General features: G+C 41.0%; 1 protein-coding gene across 2 annotated transcripts in view; it reads left to right on the plus strand.

Annotated features, from left to right (window-relative positions):
* Positions 1-21,875, plus strand: part of LOC127426025 (tudor domain-containing protein 3-like) — a 39,863-nt gene extending 17,988 nt beyond the window's left edge. Inside the window, exons 8-13 of one of the 2 annotated variants that reach the window (XM_051672471.1) lie at positions 206-355; positions 3,776-3,947; positions 4,239-4,361; positions 16,563-17,422; positions 19,754-19,927; positions 20,523-21,875. In XM_051672471.1, the coding sequence (XP_051528431.1) occupies positions 206-355; positions 3,776-3,947; positions 4,239-4,361; positions 16,563-17,422; positions 19,754-19,894 (1,446 nt within the window). In that variant the 3' untranslated portion in view covers positions 19,895-19,927; positions 20,523-21,875. The remainder of the gene's footprint in view (positions 1-205; positions 356-3,775; positions 3,948-4,238; positions 4,362-16,562; positions 17,423-19,753; positions 19,928-20,522) is intronic. The other variant, XM_051672470.1, reaches the window with a different exon arrangement.
* Positions 21,876-23,759: the final 1,884 nt, after the last annotated feature.

A 23,759-nucleotide genomic window follows, 5' to 3' on the forward strand; every position in this document is an offset into this window, starting at 1 on the left:
GTATGTAATTACAAATATATTTGAATTATTTAATGTTCAAAGTGTTTCAAAACATAGACAACTGTATAGGTAGACAGCTCACTCGGTTTTGAAATAATACAATGGTTTTCACAACTAAAAAATTGGGAAAAATATGATCGTAACAACAATTATTTTCTTTGTGTACTCTAAACTAAAATTGTTGTCTTTAAATGGTTTGTGGTAGACTCGAACGTTTGGTGGTGGAGGTAATGCAGGTGGAAATCTCGCCAATCCAAGTTCCAACTACAAGAGTCGAGACGCTTATCAGAAAAAAAGAGAGGAGAAAGAGAAGCAGTGGATGGAGAACAAACCAGAAGGAGTTTATAGAGACCTGGTAAGAAACAAAGAATGTGAAAAACATCTTACAGTTTTTTTAGGGGCCAAGCACCAAAGGTATCTGTTAGTTTTCTTCTTCCGCTCTTGAAGTCTATGGCAGGCCATAGAACCGTATATAGGAAAGTTATGAAATTTGGCACACTGATGGAGGATGCACTCAAATGTAACTGACCCATTTGGGGTCTCTAACTTAAACCCTTTAGTGCCACCAACAGTTCAGAGTTGCACTTATGTTTATGCTCATAACTTTTGAATCATGTGTCCTAGAAGCAAAATTCATTGGCTTATGTTGAGTCAATTGGATACCATGGTTGCAATTTCTGCCTGACTAGATTTTCTGCCATTTTCCAAAAAAAACCCTACTTTTTCGAACTCCTACACCGTATGTTCGATTCGCTCGAAATTTGGCATGCGTCATCTGCAGACTTGACAAAGTTGTGGAATTCACGATGATTGACCAAAGCATTCTCGTATAACACTTCAATGAATTCGACAGGGAGCATGGCAAAATGGACTTGAGGCTGTATCTTCACAGTGCTTTGGAGTATTGAAATGAAGCTTAGTAATGTCATAGCCATTATGCTCTGAGGGTACCTGAGCAGTTTCGGCACAGCACCATCTACTGATCAAGAAATAGGAAAAATGGCTCGTTTTTGCTCATAACTTCTCAATATTTTGGCCTAAAATCACTGGTCTCTTTAGATTCCTTGGTGCATACCAAGTCGAATGATACTTAATTTTTCCATGTCAGCCATATTGGGTGTTGGCCATGCTGTATTTTACAAATGCATTGGTGTATTGTTGTGAAATTTGTTGTGTGTCAGCGGGGCCATGCCTTTAAGGTACTTAAAAAGTTTGGGGACAGTGGTCAAATTATATAATGAAATGCTTATAACTGTTAATTAATTTAGCCTATTGCCATGAAACTTGTGTTGTTTCTTTTCTTGGGCTGAGTGTGATGATACCAAATTCACCATTGTCGGCCATACTTCCTGTCTGTAATATTGAATTTCATTGTAAAACTACTTTTGCGAACTCCTCCTTGGCTGCACATCTGACTTGCACGAAATTTGCCATGTTACATCTAAGGACACTTATGACGAAAAATAACAAGCTTTTTGAGAGACCAAACCGAACTCATCAACAAATTTCATGGCAAGATTCCAATAAGGATCTGAGGCTGTATCTCGGCAATGCTTTGGTGTACTGACATAAAACTTTGTATGTGTCATTGTCCTCACACCATGACAGTATCATATAGATTTGGTGACAGCACCACCTGTTGGTCAAAAGGTATTATGAATTGTATTGTAATATATTTTCTTAAAATCATAACCAGTGATGTCCCATCATACTTCCGTTGGTGTGCTTGGGCACCGTAATTACTGATTGCAGCAATATTTTTTTGTTTTTTTGAAACAAAATTGTTTCCTCATGAAATGAACAGTTAATGCAGAAAAACACTGGGAGAATGTCCAAATGGGATGACCACTGACCACAATTTAATGGAATGGGACATTTGTACATTTCCCAAAATGTAATTTTGTTCTTATTACTGTCTAGCATCTAAACATTTTTGCCACAATTTATGGAAGTTGTCACAATTTTACATCTAGCACCTAGTTTAGTGAAATATGCTATGGTTTTTGTATTTCCCTTACTGGGAACAGAACTAGTGTGATATGATCTCCTGTTTGCTTTCTTCAGAGTGAAACCCAATGAGATTTATGTTTCAAATATGTCATTAATAGATTTTTTGTCATATCCAAATGTACATACAGTTGAAGTCAGAAGTTTACATACACCTTAGCCAAATACATTTAAACTCTTTTTGTTTTTACAGTTCCTGACATTTAATAGTAGAAATCATTCCCTGTCTTAGTCTTCAATATATCCACATAATTTTCCTTCCTCATGATGCCATCTATTTTGTGAAGTGCACCAGTCCCTCCTGCAGCAAAGCACCCCCACAACATGATGCTGCCACCCCCATGCTTCATGGTTGGGATGGTGTTCTTCAGCTTGCAAGCCTAACCCTTTTTTCTCCAAACATAACGATGGTCATTATGACCAATCAGTTAAATTTTTGTTTCATCAGACCAGAGGACATTTCTCCAAAAAGTAAGATCTTTGTCCCCATGTGCACTTGCAAACTGTAGTCTGGCCTTTTATGGTGGTTTTGGAGCAGTGGCTTCTTCGTTGCTGAGCAGCCTTTCAGGTTATGTCGATATAGGACTCGTTTTACTGTGGATATAGATACTTGTCTACCTGTTTCCTCCAGCATCTTCACAAGGTCCTTTGCTGTTGTTCTGGGATTGATTTGCACTTTTCGCACCAAACTATGTTCATCTCAGAATGCGTCTCCTTCCTGAGCGGTATGATGGCTGCGTGGCCCCTTGGTGTTTATACTTGGGTACTATTGTTTGTACAGGTGAATGTGGTATCTTCAGGCATTTGGAAATGGCTCCCAAGGATGAACCAGACTTGTGGAGGACCACAATTTCGGCTTATTTATTTTGATTTTCCCATGATGTCAAGCAAAGAGGGCACCGAGTTTGAAGGTTGGCCTTAAAATACATCTACAGTTACACCTCCAATTTAGTACACCACCTATCAGAAGCTCATTGTCTAAAGGCTTGACATCATTTTCTGTAATTTTCCAAGCTGCTTAAAGGCACAGTTATCTTAGTGTATGTAAACTTCTGACCCCCCTGAATTGTGATAGTCAATTAAAAGTGAAACAGTCTGTCTGCAAACAATTGTTGGGAAAAATACTCAGGTCATGCACAAAGTAGATGTCCTAAACGACTTGCCAAAACTATAGTTTGCTAATATGAAATCTGTGGAGTGCTTAAAAAATGTGTTTTATTGACTTCAACCTAAGTGTATGTAAACTTCTGACTTCAACTGTATATCCAAAGAGAATAAAATAGGAATCTGAATGGATGGATACATGGATACATGGCTTTCCTAACTATACAAGCCACATAAAATTTAGAGTTCATACCTGGAGTATAGTTTAGGGAAAGGAGAGCTAGAACATTTCTATATTTTTAGTAATGATGGATTAAAAATTTAGCAGTGCATTCACTTTTCTGTTTCTTTAGAAAACAGTCTGTTAAAACACCTCAAGTGCCCCCAAATTTGTATGTGGGCTTTTATTTCCTCTGTGCGCCTCCTGGATAAAACGTGAATTGATGGCTGACGTCAACACCAGTAGATGTGACCCCTATGTGTTTCTCCTCTTTTGTTTTGTATTCTATTAATGGCTATAATTGTGGATTATTGACCTTATGAGGAACATGCTAACAGTTTTTCAGTATGCTGTGCATGCTTTAGTAAATTTGTGTCTGGTTTTTTGGATTTTAATGCATCTTATGATGATGTTCAAGTTCTTTTCTGTTGTCTTTTATTTAAGGTTGATGAGCGAGCTCTGAAGGACATCATGGAGATGGGGTTTAACCGAGAGGCCGCCCGACAGGCCCTGCTAGATAACAGTAATAACGTGGAGGTGGCCCTCAACTTCCTGCTTACCGGAACCAACCAGCCCAAGGTGGCACAAATGGAGCAGAGTCACCCACCACCTCGGGGTACAACCATATTTCAGAAAAGAACTAGAGTCCCTCAACGTTGACGCTAGATATGATATGATTTTGTAAGGGCAGGACTGCATTTTATGAAATGAATTGGAAGATCGACCAAAATCAAAGCCAATCAGAACAAATTTGATATTTAATATACACCTATGGACCAATAAGATATTACTGCGGGTGAAACGTCCCAATGTGAAGATTTGATTTATCATTTGCTTTGTGTAATTCCTGGTTCAGACAATGCAGATCAGTGTTCTTTTAGTTGACAGTTTGTGTGGTCTCTTTCAGGTAAGGGTCGTGGACGGGGACGTTCCAGACAGGATGAGGACGTGGAGTCAGGAGGAAGACCTTCAGGACCAAGCACGCTGTTTGACTTCCTGGAGTCAAAAATGGGAACATTCTCCATTGATGGTAAAATGAGTAAAATTCCCTTTTCTATCATTTACCAACTAAAAAAATTTTGTAATGTATTAGAGATGCACAGTATGTAACTTTGTAATTATCACAGTGAAATTGGAAGCAAATAATATCTGTGCTAAATTTAGTGTACTTTTTTTCTTTTTTTGTCAGTTTACAAGAGTATTAAACAGTTATCCAGTTATACCCATTTTTTTCAAAAACTATAGACTTATTTTGCCACTTACTCATTTTATTTTTGTTATCAGATTAATGTTTAGCTTAGAAGTTCTGCTTTAAAAAAATTTAAGTTACAAAAGCCTTTTTTAACAATAAATAATTCCCATAAAACATGGATTGGATCTGTTGAACACATGATAGGCCAAAGTTTTAAAAGCCACAATGAAAGTTAAATACAAGATTGAAAAAAACATGATAACTTGAAGATTGATGTGGTGTTTTTTTAAACATTTTTGCACTTCTGTTTTTGCCATTTGAAACAATACAACTGCAATATTATGAATGAACATTAAAAAACTGTCTTATCAAATTAATTAATAGAATTTTGATGAAATGAAAACAGAAAAATTACTTTTTAACATACCATTGCATTATTTTTTATTAAATGAAGAGCATCTCTACTGATCTTCATAGCACAATCCAAAACCCAAAATTGTTTTTTTTTTGTTGTTGTTTTTTATTTATTTTATTATTATTATTATGGTCAAATAGCATCACAGTATTAATGAAAGCAGTGATTAAACTCTTAAGATATTGCTTAAATATAATATAATTATTATTGATATATTATTATTATCATTCTTCTTATTATTATTGCTACTATAACTTCATTGAATATTACATTTTACTGTACAGAAGTAAAATATTTCTGTCGCGTTAAATTGAGCTTTTATTTTGGCATTTTGGCGGAAAACCGGATGTTTTTGTCGGCTTCACTTCTCGCCTCCGGAAAGCAGTTCGCTAAATGGGCTAATGTGCTTGTTAAACTAAGCTATAATTTAATTGTATAAATATATATAGTCTATATGTGGTGTGCTTCACATCAACAATAAAGTGATCTGCTCTTTGTCATTAATACACACACAGAGCGCACGTGATGTTAATCATGAGGTTAGTGTGTATGCAGTGAATTTTCACATTCACTTTCTATTGAAGCTTATGCAGAACGTATAAGCTATTTGTTTAATTAAATCTCAGCCTTTTATGGTTTAATCATAACACTAGCACATATCATGATTTTAATTTGATTCATTGTGCATTTATACACTAATTTCATCCTAAATATGTCAAATTCCATGACTTTCCGCATTTTATAGTTCAATTCATTTTTATCAGTGGATTCTGCGATTCTGTCCTCAGAAGTCATAGGGCCCTATATATTTGTTTTGTTACATGTTTACTGTTTGCATGCATCATTTGTATTTACAAGTATTTATATGGATATGTAGAAAAAGTGGCAAATCGGTACTGTCTCTTTAAGACCTCCAGCATCAGCCAGTGAGCATATTGTATGTGTGATTTAGTGCATCGTGCTATGTGTGATTTAGAATTGTTTATTTTATTTTTTTTTATTGTTTTTAATCAACAACTAACTGTAAAGAACAGAAAGGGTATTAAAAGAAACATTATTCAATGACAAATGGATTGCGTGGATCTCGTCTTTGGATACACAGAACGAGTTAAACCAAACTTTTACTCTTAACACGCAGTGAAAGGATCTCGATGCTGAACCTTTTCGCCACTATATTACTCGAACACTGGTTAGTGAAATCTGAACGTTTACCAGCCAGTGGCTTATTACAGACATTTTTAGTCGCATACCACGAAATTTGGACGCATATGAGAGTGATTTACATTGAAGAGAGCTGCGTATAGAGTAAAAGTTCGACCTTGGGATTTAAGAATCGAAATCGAGATCGTTTAATTAAATGAAGATCGCGATGCATCGGAAAATGGATATTTTTACCCTATCCGCTAAATAATGACTGCTAAACTATATACTTTCCGGCTACCTACATAGCTATGCTAGTTTCATGTCTCTTGTATCACTCCATACTCTCTTTCGTCTCACATAATACCAAACTTTCATTTCATATTTCATTATTTCATGTACATTTATTTGTTTTATTTGAAATGTAGTCGTGTTATAAGCAGGATAATGTACAGTTAGTCAGTCATTATCACAAAATAAACCCTTTCAGGATGATCCAAGTCCTGATCACCTTGGCTGGGTTATTTTGCACTAATGACCGGCTGACTGTACATTATCCCTTACTGAATGACTACTGTATCATGAAACTTGTATTTCGCTGCATCCCTTCAGCATGCACAATTGTACATGAATAATTGGAATGGGAACATTTGTATCAGGATTTTTAATCTGTCCTTATGTTGAAGCCCAGTGGGCTGCAGAACTCCTGTCAAACAGATGGCTGGTCTCAAATTAAGGCAGTTCTATTAGTCAGCTTTAGATAAGTCTCTCTGGCTGGTAAGCTCTGCCTGACATATGGCTTTAGGAGAAAACAGACGGGGCTAATATGTGGAGAAACTGTGTTTGTCTTCCACTTTTCCTCTGTGGTTATTTTTACATTCAGAATCGGGGTCTTTGTGTTTCAGGTAATTTTGACATTACCGTGTCTCACATTTTAATTACTTGATATTTAGTCCTTGACAAAACTCTGAGCATCTCCAGTAATTTCAAAATTGACCTTTTAGTTATTACGTCTTATTTCCAATAGTTTTCTAAAATGTTATTAAAATGCATGCAGTGGTACTTCAGTTTCAAATTAAACGTACGTTTTTTTTTCCTTAAAAACAAACTTTGTTTTTTCTCTCTTGCTTGGAGATATATTGAATATTCATTATATTTGGGATTTATATTACTGGCAATATAATATTAAGCAACTTCATGAATGTCGCAATGGTTTCAATGCATTGTTTGGTTGGTATTTCCGTGTCAAACAGGATATTTAACAAGAAAAATATAGTGCAGGGCTTAAAGTGATAGTTCACCCAAAAATGAAAATTCTGTCAGCATTTACTCATCTTGACGTTGGTCCAAACCTGTATGACTTTCTTAATGGAGCACAAAAGGAGATGTCAAGCAGAATGTTAGCCGGAATGATCACTCAGTCACCGTTCACTTCCATTTGCATCTTAAAGGTAAAGTGTGTAATTGTATTTTTATGTCAAAATACGTTCTGCTATCCCAGTTTATTGTTCATTGACAACGATATGTAAGCCATTTGTGGGTTTACCTTCACCAAAAGTGTAAACACTGAGCCTCCCAAGCACTATCAAAACATTGATGTTTATATTTTGAGCGGCCCTCTCAGCTCCAACCATCCCTTTCTTTCTCAGCCTATAGCATGAGTTTGGGGCGTGGCTACTTGTTCAGCCGGTGGAATATGAAAAAATATGGCAGATGTGTAAGTAGCTAATGCACCACTGAATGCAAGTGAATGGTGACCAAAACTTTGAAGCTGTTCTTTAGCCTACATGAGAGCCCCTTATTATGATTCACATCGCGTGCATTTACATTACATGCATTTCTTGCGTCACTTTCATTAATCTCTATATGAAGTTGAGCATCATTTCCTCTGAAACTCATCTTCAGTAATATTTTCTAACTTTCGGTGCCTCGACAAAGTTGCATACAATTTCCATGTTTGTCATTATTTCTTCAGTATTTTCATGTTGAGAAGACAAACTCCTGGATTGGCCAAGTTTCAGCACCTTTAGACCAGACAGCTCCTGTAACGATTAAAACACTAAAGTTCTACTTTATAATGAGCGTTCTACTTTTGGAAACAGGTGTTACTCCATCATAAAAAATTAAGCAGAGCTAGTTAAGATGATCTTTAGAACCTAAGTTGCATCGATAACATTTTTTAGGCTACCTGAGAAAACAATGTACGATTATAAGGCAGACAGTTTCTTAATTTCTCCAACACACTTTGAAAGCCTGTGCATTCCAGAATACCGTGCACACCCTGTCCAACCGCTATGTGAGAGAAAGTGCTGAAACTCTAGAGAGAGGTCCAGCTGATTTGGAAGGAAAAACTGCTGCTAGAGACTTAGAAACTCAAGAAAGGAAAATCAGGAGCTGTTCAACTTTCATCTGAACAACAAACTTATGCAGCTTGAAAGTAAAGGGAAAATAACAATCACACCATTTGAGGAATAAATAAATGTAATGTCAATGATTTAATAATAATAATAATAATAATTGGGGGCCTGGATAGCTCAGTGAGTATTGACGCTGACTACCACCCCTGGAGTAGCGAGTTTGCTGAGTGACTCCAGCCAGGTCTCCTAAGAAACCAAATTGGCCCGGTTGCTAGGGTGGGTAGAGTCACATGGGGTAACCTCCTCTTGGTCACGATTAGTGGTTCTCGCTCTCAATGGGGCGTGTGGTAAGTTGTGCTTGGATCGCGGAGAGTAGCATGAGCCTCTACATGCTGTGAGTCATGCACAACAAGCCACATGATAAGATGCGCAGATTGGCTGTCTCAGAAGTGGAGGCAACTGAGACTTGTCCTCTGCCACCCGGATTGAGGTAACCGTGCCACCACGAGGACCTACTAAGCAGTGGGAATTGGGAGAAAATTCCAAATTGGGAGAAAAGGGGATAAAAAAAATAATAGGAATAATAATAATAATTATTATTATTATTATTATTAGGCTTGGGATCGATGCATTTTCCCTATGATTATCAATATGTGTTTTTCAAATATAAATTGGGCTGCTTGTTGCACAATAGTTTTCTTTTTAAACATATTTCACAACACAACTGGTAAAGTGTGAGCAGTAGGGTAAATTAAAGGGACATCAGACGTGTCTAAACGGCACATTCTAAAATTCGAAACGATTATTTTCTATGAAGATAAATTAAAATTCCATTAAATTCAAACCCAATTCATTATCAAAGGACAAAGATTATTTACTCAAGCCATCGCTGGATGATATTGTGTATAAGTATCTTTCATATAGCCTACACAATGTATTTTCAGTTACAAGTATGTCATTTGTGGTTTGACAGCTTGAACAAAAGACCTATTCAAGGCTACAAACAGAGAAATTGCATAATAAACATTGCCATTTCTAATCGTTCAGTTTATGCAGTAACACCAGTTTCATACACTAACCTGCAAACTCATCAACATCACTTTGTTCATTCTTGAAATAAAAAAAAAAAACCTTCGTAACTTTGGACTGCCATCTTCTGCGCCACTACAGCTTGTCCTGTGTGTGTGTGATACCTTTCCTGACTGCAACCGGCTTCAGTAAATGGCCCTCTTGTGGTCTCCCAACGCTATTATGCCAGGCTTTTAAACAGAAGGCCAATTAAGTGAATTGGAAAATTAGGCTCCTAATTGAAATGTCGATTTATTTGAATATATAGATTCCTAAAAATATATCGATAAAATAACGTGACGATCAATAATCGATATATCGATATTTTATGACATTCCTAATTATTATTTTTAAGAAGTTCTTGGTGCTAATTAAAGAATGTATTCACGACGGCATCTCTGGACAGTATGTCCATCAGCTGGTTGGTGACGATAGTCGACTTCTGCTTTGTGACGCCCTTCCTCGTGCTCTTCCTCCTCTTCAAAGACAGAGTACATCTTTGACAGGTTGTACAGTACAACACAGTCTACAATAATTTTGCAAGCCCTTGGTGGCTCAACACACAGTTCGCTCTGGAGAAAGTGAAACCTGCCTTTCAGTTGTCTGATCGTCCTCTCAATTATACACCTTGTGTGCGTTAGGGCAGTATTGTACCTTATCTAGGGGGTTAAAAAAGGTAAATAGATATTAGCTTTTAATTTTAGTCTTATAGGGGTACCCACTGTGGAAAACATCTCCCACTGCTGACTAGAAACTCCCAGCAGTAAAAAAAAAAACGCAGTGCAATCAGCAGTTGTAATTCCACTGGTAGTGAGTAGTTGTGCTGCGTAACATGGTCAAGATCGCCCTCCAGCTTGTTAGCAACTCTGCATATTGCGTAACTTACAAATCTGTACTCCTGCAATAGCTTTTCATCACTAAGATGGTCCAAAGTGTTCTCTCTATCACGAAAAATTTGCCTTGGCACACTGTCCTTTTCAATTGCTTTACAAACTGAGCCATTTCTTCTTCTTAGCCTACACTTAGGGTGCTTTCACACTAGCACTTTTGGTGCATACCTGGGTTCAAATTATGCCAATGTAAGAGATGAGGCGAGGAGCAGTTTTTCCTTCTTAAGGTGAGGCTTTATTTTCCCCTCTTGGCGACACCACTTTACAGTTTACCTTTACACACTAAACTGACACTAACACACACTGCTTTCATAAGTAAACTTTTACTACTGGAAAATCCTTGCTCTGGCTCGGCTCTGTCATATCCAGTCTCTCTCGACTGAGTGTTGTGTCGCTCTATTTATGCCGCTCTCCCCGTGCTCACTGAAATTAGAGACAGGTGTTAGACATAATTTAGCTCAGGTGTAAGCGCCCTTACCGCTTTTTCTCTCTCCGGAGAGATGCTTGACCACGCCCCCGCTGCCACATATCCCCACCACCCGACTCAGGCCGGGGCAGCATCCGGCCTGCCTACCACTCCCCCCCATTCCTGGAAAGGAAGTCGGCGACAGCCATCTGCGCCCCCGGTCTGTGGACCACCTTGAACTTAAACGGCTGAAGAGCCAGATACCAACGGGTGATCCGGGCGTTAGTATCTTTCATGCGGTGGAGCCACTGGAGTGGGGCGTGATCCGAGCAGAGGGTGAAGGCCCGCCCCAGCAGGTAGTATCGGAGAGTGAGGACCGCCCACTTGATGGCGAGACACTCCTTTTCCACGGTACTGTACTTAGTTTCCCTTAACAAGAGCTTACGGCTAATGTACAGCACCGGGCGCTCCTCCCCCTCCACCACCTGCGAGAGTACGGCCTCCAGCCCCCTGTCTGAAGCATCTGTCTGTAAAACAAAAGGGAGAGAGAAGTCAGGTGAATGTAACAGCGGCCCCCCGCAAAGTGCGGCTTTAACTTGCGTGAATGCCCGTTGACACTGCTCCGTCCACTGGACCGGATCTGGAGCTCCCTTTTTAGTGAGATCAGTCAGCGGGCTGGTGACGTCCGAATAATTAGGCACGAACCTTCTATAATAGCCAGCCAGCCCCAGGAACTGTCTCACCCCCTTTTTGGTCTTGGGTCTCGGGCAGGTCGCAATCGCCGCTGTCTTGTCAATTTGGGGATGCACCTGCCCATGGCCCAAGTGGAACCCCAGATACCGTACCTCCACCCGTCCAATCGCGCACTTCTTCGGGTTCGCTGTGAGTCCCGCTCGGCGCAGCGATCTCAGAACCGCCCTCAGATGTTGCATATGCCGCTGCCAATCATTGCTATAAATGATGATGTCGTCTAAATAGGCAGCGGCGTAAGCTGAATGCGGCCTGAGGATTCGGTCCATAAGATGCTGAAACGTAGCCGGGGCTCCAGACACACCGAACGGAAGTGTCACAAATTGGTGTAATCCAAACGGTGTGGAGAAGGCGGTTTTCTCACGGGAAATTGGTGTCAAGGGGATCTGCCAATAACCCTTCATCAAATCCAATGTCGAATAAAAATGAGCAGTGCCCAACCGATCGAGCAACTCATCAACGCGAGGCATTGGATATGCATCAAATTTAGACACCACATTGACTTTCCTGTAATCCACACAGAATCGCACAGACCCGTCACTCTTAGGCACTAGAACAACTGGACTGGACCAATCGCTGTGGGATTCTTCTATTACCCCCATATCAAGCATCGCATCCAATTCTTCCCGAACAATTTTCTTTTTGTGTTCGGGTAATCGATAGGGGCGGCTACGTACCACCACCCCCAGCTCGGTCTCGATGTGGTGATGGATGAGGTTTGTGCATCCCGGTAGAGGGGAGAACACATCTGCAAACTCCTGTTGCAACTTAGCAACCTCCGCGAGTTGGCTCGGTGAGAGGTGGTCTCCGCAAGTGACCGGGGTGAACCGTTTATGTTTTGAACTCACCTCCGGTCCGAGCTCCGCCTTCTCGGGAACCACCGTAGCCAACATCACGGGGACCGCCTCCCTCCACAATTTTAGGAGATTGAGGTGGTATATTTGACGTGCGTCCCCTCTATCGGTTCGTTTAACCTCATAATCGAGATCTCCCACTCGTCGTGTGACCTCAAAGGGTCCTTGCCACTTGGCAAGTAATTTAGAGCTCGATGTAGGAAGCAATACAAGCACTTTATCTCCTGGTGTAAATTCCCTTAGCTGAGTTCCCCTGTCATACAGTCGGCGCTGTCGTTCTTGAGCTTGGAGCAAATTCTCCTGTGTTAGTTGCCCCAAGGTGTGGAGTTTTGCTCTAAGATCAAGAATGTACTGAATTTCATTTTTACTGTTTGAAGGTCCTTCCTCCCAGGCCTCTCGCATTACATCAAGCATGCCGCGTGGGCGTCGCCCATACAGCAGCTCGAATGGGGAGAAGCCAGTGGAGGCTCGCGGGACCTCTCGTACTGCAAATAACAGGGGTTCGAGCCATTTATCCCAATTTCTAGAATCATCGTGCACGAACTTATGAATCATGTTTTTGAGGGTTTTATTAAATCGTTCCACCAGGCCATCCGTTTGAGGATGGTATACACTGGTGCGAATCGATTTAATATTTAATAACTCGTACAGTTCGTGTAATGTTCGTGACATAAATGTTGTGCCTTGATCGGTGAGGATTTCTTTCGGAATCCCCACCCGGGAGATTATTTTGAAGAGTGCCTCCGCAACACTGCATGCTGAGATGTTGCGAAGAGGCACTGCTTCTGGATATCGCGTTGCATAGTCCACTAGGACCAATACAAAGCGATGTCCGCGTGCTGACCGTTCTAATGGCCCGACGAGGTCCATTCCAATTCTCTCAAAGGGGACCTTGATCAGAGGGAGAGGGCGCAATGGTGCTTTTGGGGTGGCCGGTGGGTTAACCAACTGGCATTCGCGGCATGCCGCACACCACCTGCGGACATCGCCGCCAATGCCCGGCCAATAGAAATGGGCTATTAGATGGTTCAGTGTTTTCCTTTCTCCTAGATGACCTGCCATGGGATTATAATGAGCCGCCTGGAATACCATTTCCCGACGGCTCCTTGGAATCAAAAGTTGGGTTGTATCCTCTTTGGTCCGAGTGTCCTGTGTCACTCGATACAACCGCTCATTTATAATTGCAAAATAGGGGTATGAAAGTGCGATGTCAGGCTGGAGTCGTTGACCATCGATGACTCTCACTTGGTCAAAGGCATGTTTGAGGGTTTCGTCTCGTGACTGCTCCAAAGGGAAATCCCCATCAGGGAATTCCCTGAGAAGGGGAGGGGCTGCAGCCTCTCCCGCTCTCTCGTCATCATGACGTGGAGCTGTCGAGGACAGCCCCGGCCCCGCCTCCCCTGCCAGAGCATCGCACATCACACATCTCCCTATTTTCACACAGGACCCATCTGCACAAATTCCCTTTAATAAGACTCTAAAATCAGGCCAATCGGTCCCCAAAATCAGTGGATGGGTGAGGCCTCCACTCTATGCTTTTTCCCCCGAAATTTAATTGTCAGGGTCACCACCGGATACTTGTGAATATCCCCATGTACACACTTCACCTTCACCGTTTTGGATGTGACCAATGCCTCGGGTTGAACCAGGCGTTGGTGGATAGTGGTTTGATTACACCCGGTATCCACCAACGCTTGGTGAGTACCCCCCTTGACACTTACTGGTATCCGGTATGCTCCGGCCCGGTCGGGGGCAGCCTGTGGGAGGTCAGAGACCCGCACAACCGTCCACAGCTCCATCAGAGGGCACTGATCTCGGAAGTGGCTCGGGTCTCCGCACCTCCAGCAGGCTGGCCCAGGCGCTACGCCCGCACTTGCGTCAGCGGGCGCCCCCCCTGAGGGGGAGAGCGGCGGGGCATTGGAGTAGGGGAAGGTGTCGCCTCCCACACCTGAGGAACTGGTCTCAGGGGCTGAGTTCCTCCTCGTCTGCGTGGGGCAGGAACGGGACCTGGAGAGAGAGCAGACGAGAGAGAGAGAGGGGAGGGGGAAGAAACAGAGGGAGGAGAGAAAACGTAGGAGGGATCTTCCGCCCTCGGGATCGCCGCCATGTGGTCCTCCGCAAGTCGGATGGCTTCCTCCAACGACGCCGGGCGGTGGCACTGGACCCACTCCGCCGTCCCTTTTGGCAGTCGAAATATAAACTGTTCCAGTACCACCTGGTCGATAATTCCCTGGATGTCGCTAGCAGCCATCTTTGGCAGGCGTCACGGAGCTGCTGGGCAAAGGCAAACGGGCGGTCAAAGCTTTCCAACTTCAAGCTCCGGAAGAGTTGACGACTTTCCTCCGGAGTGCGACCAACCCGTTGCAAGATGGCTCTTCTTAGATCTCCGTAGGCCAGGAGGCTCGACGCTGGCAGTTGTTGAGCCGTGAGCTGGGCTTCCCCGGACAACAGTGGGATCAATCGGGCTGCCCATTGGCCAAGTGGCCAGCCCCAGATCTCGGCGGTCCGCTCAAACAAATCCAGGAAGGCCTCGGGGTCGTCCGCCGCCCCCATTTTCTGTAATGCTGGTGGGGGTGTGTCCGGGGTCGCGGCTGAGGTTGCCCCCTGGCCGAGGAGGCTCTGGATCGCCTGCCAGTCCTCGGCTTGAGCATGCATGAGCTCGACAAACCGGCGGTCTTGATCTTGTCGGAGCTCAAGCAGCGTTTGTTGGTGGTTCTGATGTAGGCTGGCGAGGGCTTGGAGGATCTCCGCCAACTGGGAGGACTCTACGGGATGACCTCCATCCATCTTCGACCCAAACTTCAATCCCGGGTTTCGGCACCAGTGTAAGAGATGAGGCGAGGAGCAGTTTTTCCTTCTTAAGGTGAGGCTTTATTTTCCCCTCTTGGCGACACCACTTTACAGTTTACCTTTACACACTAAACTGACACTAACACACACTGCTTTCATAAGTAAACTTTTACTACTGGAAAATCCTTGCTCTGGCTCGGCTCTGTCGTATCCAGTCTCTCTCGACTGAGTGTTGTGTCGCTCTATTTATGCCGCTCTCCCCGTGCTCACTGAAATTAGAGACAGGTGTTAGACATAATTTAGCTCAGGTGTAAGCGCCCTTACCGCTTTCTCTCTCTCCGGAGAGATGCTTGACCACGCCCCCGCTGCCACAGCCAAATTTCGGTTAGTTTGGAAGATGTGAATGCTGTTTTCCGAACTCTGGTGCACACCTGCAAACTGCACACAAGTCCGCTTGAAAAGGTGGTCTGAGGTACGGTTCAGGTTTGCTGCTGATTTGAACGTAATCCACCAAATCGAGGAAGTGAACCGCTTGTGATAACATCTAATTTGCGACTTTGTAGGTTTCTGACCGCAATTATTATGGTATTATCCATATAACCTGCTTATCTCCAAATAAACCCCCTACAGAGAGCAGCTCACATTCTTCACATCTCTTGCAACACATCTGCATGCTCGCGGCTGACAAACGCGAGGCAAGTGTGGAAGCACCCTTCAGGTGAAGTTTTCCAAACCTTAAAGCTGAACTATGTAATTTCTGCGACACTAACGCCACTGAATGAAATTGCAAAAATAAACAATGTTTTCAAAACAGCTTTCTGAATACGCCCCTCATCTGCCATTGATCAAACAAAGAGATAGTCCCACCCCCAACTCATGCCAACGGTTGAGTAACATTGTTGGGGAACACCCTTAAGTATAATGGAAACTTCAGGGTGATCTTAAGGTAAAATTACACTTAAGGTGCTTTATACAACTGGGCACTGATCTCCGTTATAAACAAAGCACTGCAACAAAAAGCACATTATTAACTCACATGAACTGAATTCTGAATAGCCTCCTGTCAAGCTCACATTAAATTGGCAAGATCTCTTAATTTTTTTTTTCATGTTCTTAACTCGCATGAACTGAATTGTGAAAGATGAAGCTGAAACAGCCTCCACTCATATTTCTCATATTTCTGCCATGTTTAGCTTAAAGGTAAGTAATCAAATTAGTTGCGTTAAAGTTTTAACGATAGTTCCATCTTGTGAAATTTTAGCAGTACAAAGCTTTGCAACTTCCTTTTCTCGGCCGATACCGATGTTTGGCCGATATCGGTGCATATCTACTTTAAAAATAAAAATGTATCTTATAATTACTCCCGTAGATTCAAAGTGCCAGCCTTCACAACTAGACCATCAAGCTAAGATGAGTTTCCCCAACACTGATCAAACGTCCAGAGACAGGTACCCTCCCCGAAATGAAGGAAGATCACAGAGAAACGACAGACCTCCACGGTTCCAAAAAGACGGAGACTTTCCTAAACCAAACCCAGCATCATCTTCTGCTTTCTCAGGGCCGCAGAAATGGAAAGACAGAGAGAGAACAGGGAGAGCAGAGTCGGACCGATGGAAGATTGACGGTCAAGATGGTCGAAGCTCACATTTAAACTCTCCCTCTGGAAACTTCCATCAGGGTTCAAAGGAACATGGAGGATCAAAGGGTTTCCAACAGGTAACTCATAATGGCAGTTGGAGAGAGCAGGATGGCTTAGTGCGATCTGATTCTTCTTCGTTAAGGAAGAACCAGGCGAATGGACAATCTGGACCCAAATCCACAAATTCTGTTGTTACAAGTTTAGATCCAAAAGGTCGATACGAGCCCAACAATAAAAGGAAAGGCAAGTCAGAAAGACCCAGTTCTGGCTACTTTGACCGTTCCCAAGATGCATTTGGCGGCACAACAGCGAAAAAAGACTTTGCACAGGATGGAGGGGCAGGTCAGTTCATCAAAGGGGGAGGAGTTTCAAACATGCACCTCCCTAACGGTGATTTGGAATGCAGACGGACCGGTCCAATCAAACTGCAGTCTTCAGGCCCACCTCAGAAGCAAACCAACATGCATAACTCCGCCTCCAAGAGACGATCAGGCCCAATCAAAGGTCCAAGAGCGTCTGAACCAGTGGACAGTTATGTGAGCTGGAAAGCTGGTGACCAGTGTCTAGCGCTTTACTGGGAAGATAATAAGGTCAGTTGAAGTTCATATTTTATGCATAAAAGCCCTTATTATACGGTACAAGAACATTCTTTTTACATAGATAAAAATCCAAACCCTAGAATTACGTTGGTAACCCATAACCAGAAGTTTATTCACCTAGAAAAGTTCCACTGCTTCAAAGGAGATTTAGACAGCTTGACAGCACAGATGACACACAATTTTATATGACAGAACCTGACCCTATTTTTCAAATTTTTTGCCTAAATTGGCAAAATTACAGCTTGATTTGAAATGACGCCTGTTATATTTTGGAGTTTGTGTGTGGTAGCCCCAGTTTCAAGTGAATTGAAATTTCACGTTCTGTGCTCCACGCGGCCACCGTCAGTAACCATAGTAACAGCTCCATTACCCACCCATAAACTAGTGTTTTTCATTAGGCATAGAAAATCTTATAACTATTTTATATTATATATTTTATACATTATATGTAATATTTTTGCCACATGTAAATGAAGCATTTCATGGTTTTAACCACGGATACTAAATTCTTACGGTTAAATTAACCATGACATTTTTAATCGCGGTTAATAGTGAAACCGTATAATCGCGGCATCCCTATTGGAGATATGATGTATGTGCCGATGAGGGGCATTTCCATATTTTTCTTTGCATGCCCTCGCTTCAATTTAAAAAAATGTTTTTTTTTATTTTCTCCCCAATTTGCAATGCCCAATTCCCAATGCGCTCTAAGTTCTCATGGTGGCGTAGTGACTCAATCTGGGTGGCGGAGGACGAATCTCAGTTGCCTCCGCGTCTGAGACCGTCAATCCGCGCATCTTATCACGTGGCTTGTTGAGCTAATTACAGCGGAAACATAGCGCGTGTGAAGGCCCACACTATTCTCCGCGACATCCACGCACAACTCACCACGCACCCCACCGAGAGCGAGAACTACATTATAGCGACCACGAGGAGGTTACCTCATGTGACTCTACTCTCCCTAGCAACCGGGTCAATTTGGTTGCTTAGGAGACCTGGCTGGAGTCACTCAGCACACCCTGGATTCAAACTTGTGACTCCAGGGGTGGTAGTCAGTGTCAATACTCGCTGAGCTACCCAGGCCCCCTAAAAAAACATTATCATCAAAGGAACACGGACGAATAAAAAACTATCACCAAAAATCAGCGTAGACTTTTGTCAATAAACGATAGTTCCAAAAAGTAAATTGCAACCGATTAATTGGTAAGACCGATATATCGGTCTATCTCCAGTGGAAATGACGCCACGATTGTGGGACAGTCGTAATTTTTGGAAAATAGATAGAAATCACATATTTTGTTTATTTCACTCTGTTTATATTATCATATTTTTAAACATGTAAAAATTATTTTTTTATAAAGGCTTTTCATAGTTTAATATTGAAAGTCTGGGACAAAGGTAAAACAGTAAAATCTATACATAAAATCCATTTGAAAAGTACCAAAAAATAAATGATGAAGGCCTGGTAAAGTTTTAAAGTCAGTTTTAATGATTAAAAAAAAAAAAAAATTGAAATCTGTTAATTTGAATAAAAATCAACCCCTGGGACATAAAAGTACACAAAGTTAAAGAAACACCCATAAGTGATGTAAAAAATAATATAAATAAATAAAAGCTGCACATTTAGATTCTTAAAACCTTCAGGTACACGTGCACCATAGACTTTTATTATAAGTTAATTACTGTAAAAAAATAAATAAATAAAAAAAAAATAAAAAAAGATGATCACTGTTTACTCTTTAGGTCAATAAGACAAACTGCATACAAAGGCAAATAACTATTTCTAATATTTTATGTATGTGTATTTTCATTAAAAATGTTTCCATTTGGGGTCTGGGTAGCTCAGTGTTAAAATACGCTGGCTACCACCCCTGGAGTTCGCTAGTTCGAATCCCAGGGCATGCTGAGTGACTCCAGCCAGGTCTCCCAAGCAACCAAATTGGCCCAGTTGCTAGGGAGGGTAGAGTCACATGGGTTAACCTCCTCGTGGTCGCTTTAATGTGGTTCGTTCTCGGTGGGGCGCGTGGTCAGTTGAGCGTGGATGCCGCGGTGGATGGCATGAAGCCTCCACAGCGATATGTCTCTGTGGCAACGCGCTCAACAAGCCACGTGATAAGATGCACGGGTTGACGGTCTCAGACGCGGAGGCAACTGGGATTCGTCCTCCACCACCCGGATTGAGGTGAATCACTACGTAACCACGAGGACTTAAAAGCACATTGGGAATTGGGCATTCCAAATTGGGTGAAAAAGGGGAAAAAATTCAAAACAAAAAAAAGTTTCCATTTTCTCTCTGGAAAATACCTTGCATATTCTCTGCAGTTTTACCGGGCGAGAATAGACGCTGTCCACCCCTCTGGCTCCACGGCTGTGGTCGTGTTCAGTGATTACGGCAACTGTGAAGAAGTTCTACTTCATAATATCAAACCTCTGCACATGGATGTGTGGGTAAGCCGTGAATGACCAAAGATTCTCCACTTGTGTTGTGTTAGTTCTGTAAGTATTTACAGTTATGCATTGTATACAAAGTGATTTTAAGATGTACATTATATCAGTTGTGTCTTCCTAGGGAATTTATCCAATGACCTTGATATACATCTGTACAGTCTTTTTACTCCTATCTTGACCACGTAAATACACTTGCCCCATAGAATTCCATGAACAGCACATTACTGTAAATGCAATTTTTGTTTGATTTTACAAACTGAGTCGAAATTATTTTCAGTGGTAATGGACATTATGGCACAAATGCCATCCAAAGAAGGTATAGTTCACCGATGTTGTTCCAAACCTGTAATACTTTATTCCATGGAACACAAAAGAAAATGAAAGGAGTCACCATGTACTGTCCTTGAATCTTTTTTCCCCCTACAATGCAAGGCAAGATCATTCTGCCAAACATCTCCTTTTGTACTACACAGAAGAAAGTCATACGGGTTTAGAACAACATTTGCAATATGTATGTCCAAATTATTGTTGACATTTACTTTTGGAGGTGTTCTGTGTATTTAAAGACTGGCCTATCTCGATTAAATATGACTAAAAGTACGTTTGTTTTGTTGTAACATCTCTCTTGGTAATTTTTCTTCAGGATGAGGAAGATGTTTACTATGAAAATTCTCTAGAATTTCGAAGAGGAGGAGACGGGCATCCTCGCCGCTCTCGACCGACGCAACAATATTACCAACCGCCTAGAGCAAGAGACTGACGCGCACGCACACACACACACACACACACACACACACACACACACACAGGTGAATGGATATTCACAACCTTCCCATTTCATTTTAGTTGTTCGGTTCTCCTGAAAATACAACTAGTTTTTTTTTTGTTTTTTTTTAGAATTCAGGATTAGATCAGGGTCTGAATTTGGGTGTTACTCTTCTTCAGCTTAAAAGCCCCTCTAGCATCATATGCCTTTTAATGTATAAAATAAAAATGCAACACAATGTTCTCTGCCTCCTTGCAGGTAACAATCGTGAGTCTTTTCTTGGGCAAAATAATTGGACAAAACAAGGTTTGGTTTGTTGTATTTTCCAAGTAACATTATTAACACTTGACTGTATATGAATAGAAGAAATGCTAATGAGGTGAATCACACAATCTAAAATCAAAAGAAAGAAATGAGAAATGATATTTTGCTTAAAAATCTTATTACATAATGTAAATAAAATCTTTCTCATTACTGTAATGCAATAAATTATGCTAATATTTACGCTGTATTAGAAGTATTAATACATCATGGTATTATTTGTGGTACTTTGTGGTAATTTCTTTGATACAGTAATTTTGACTGTATTATGCTAGTAAGAATCACCATTAAGAATAATGTGAATTACAAAAAACTACTAGTACAGCATCCAGATGCATTACGGTAAATGTGCTTAATTGTCACATAAAAATAATATAAAAATGCAACAAAGGTCCTAAAAATACACTTCCTGTTTTATGCAAAAAATAATTTAATTTTTATTTTCTTTTGATTTTGGGCTGAAATGTGAACAAATTTTTTTGTGTGAGATTCATCCTAAAGGCGTACGCGATAAAATGATGCAACATTTGTATTTACCCCGTGGCATCACGTTGATTACACGCCTCGTTTAATGTGTGTGTGAGATAATTACTATGCTTTATATGCTCCGAGTTAAATGGAAACAACAGAGTCATAACTGATACTTGAGTGTTTGTTAGCAAAAACAGTTTTTAAACTCTAGGAATGATAATCTGATCTCTGCTTTAAGAGATGAAAGAGCATATCTCTCAACTAACTGATCTTGGTCTCCGTATGGGAGACGGATCTGTAAGGGCTTGCAGCAGAAGTTGCATCTATGAAATCTGAACTCTGTTTAACTTGCAATGCAAACAGTTGCTGTACATGGTAAATATTTGTAAAAGACTTGATGATAAAAATAATTATAAAAGTTCTACACTCTTGTTCAAAGTTCAGTGCATTGTTTTTTTTTTTCTGCTTTTTTTGCAGTTGATATGTTGAGTTTGTCTAAAGTCAACATGAAATCCAATTTAAACCCCATTTACTTTCTTAAAACACATTCTTTGCCTTATCCATCAAATAATGGCTCTGCCTCTGAAACGACTTTCCTTTTCGTTTGATGTCAACAAGCCCTCTTATTTTTCAGCCCACCTGTCATATAAAGACCACTTTTCGCCTTCCAGTCACGACCCAAATTTTTATCTCAATGTTTCACTCGAAAATGTCATATAGAAGTAAAATTGGTTGTGAACACTGTTTCGTGTTGACTTTAAAGCTGCACTGTGTAATTTCTGCACCACTTGTGGAATTGCTAAAATATCAACTCTTTTCAAACACTTCTGTTGTTCAGGAAACAGGTAGTCATGCCCTAAATTCATGCCATTGGTTGACCCAGTCAGGGCACCCAATAGAGCACAACAGCATCTGCCCACTTTTTCAGCCTTCTTGGTTCTGGAAGTATTTTTCCCATTAATTTTTTCCATAGGGATTTCAAAAAATCCTTCATAAAAGAGTTCTAAGATTTCTTAGAGAATGAACTACAATCTCATGAAGCATTGGTAGTGACAATCAAATTAAAAACTAGAAAAAAATAAAACTCTTGATTTGAAGTTGTTGATTATAAGTATCGAAACTATATTTAAATTTTACTGCAAAATATCCAGGGATATACAAATCTATAAGTTGTTTGAGAGTGTGGGGAGAGTGACTTGATTCTTGCTGCAGAGGACTTTTTGTGCTATTTATTTTCTGCGATTCTTTGATTGTTGGAGTTTCCCCCTCAGGATCATGGGTAATGTAGTTCTTCACCAGGAATTCCACTATTAACCCTTTAAGCTCTGTAAATGTTTTTAAAAATTTCCTGTTTCAGTGGCATACCCAAAATTAAAGGCTTATAACTTGAAAGAATAAATAAATAAATGAAATAAAATTGAAGGAGGGTCAAGTGTTTGGCATCAATGTAAAGAAAACTTTTCAAAATTTGTAATGATATACAGTTGAAGTCAGAAGTTTACATACACTTTGTTAGTTGAGATGTTACTTCAATATATACACATCATTTTCCTTCCTCATGATGCCATCTATTTTGTGAAGTGCACCAGTCCCTCCTGCAGCAAAGCACCCCCACAACATGATGCTGCCACCCCCATGCTTCATGTATGGGATGGTGTTCTTCGGCTTGCAAGCCTCACCCTTTTTTCTCCAAACATAACGATGGTCATTATGGCCAAACAGTTCAGATTTTGTTTTATCAGACCAAAGGATATTTCTTCAAAAAGTAAGATCTTTGTCCCCATGTGCACTTGCAAACTGTAGTCTAGCTTTTTTATGGCTGTTTTGAAGCAATGGCTTCTTTGTTGCTGAGCAGTCTTTCAGGTTATGTCGATATAGGACTCGTTTTACTGTGGATATAGATACTTGTCTACCTGTTTCCTCCAGCATCTTCACAAGGTCCTTTGCTGTTGTTCTGGGATTGATTTGCACTTTTCACACCAAACTATGTTCATCTCTAGGAGACAGAATGCGTCTCCTTCCTGAGCAGTGTGATGGCTGCGTGGTCCTATGGTGTTTATACTTGGGCACTATTGTTTGTACAGATGAACGTGGTACCTTCAGGTGTTTGGAAATTGCTCCCAAAGATGAACCAGACTTGTGGAGGTCCACAATCTTTTTTCTGAGGTCTTGTCTGATTTCTTTTGATTTTCCCATGATGTCAAGCAAAGAGGCACTGAGTTTGAAGGTAGGCCTTAAAATACATCCACTGGTACACCTCCAATTCAATACACCTCCTATCAGAAGCTAATTGTGTGAAGGCTTGACATAATTTTCTGGTAT

Source organism: Myxocyprinus asiaticus, chromosome 35, assembly GCF_019703515.2.
Source record: "Myxocyprinus asiaticus isolate MX2 ecotype Aquarium Trade chromosome 35, UBuf_Myxa_2, whole genome shotgun sequence".
NCBI lineage: Eukaryota > Metazoa > Chordata > Actinopteri > Cypriniformes > Catostomidae > Myxocyprinus > Myxocyprinus asiaticus.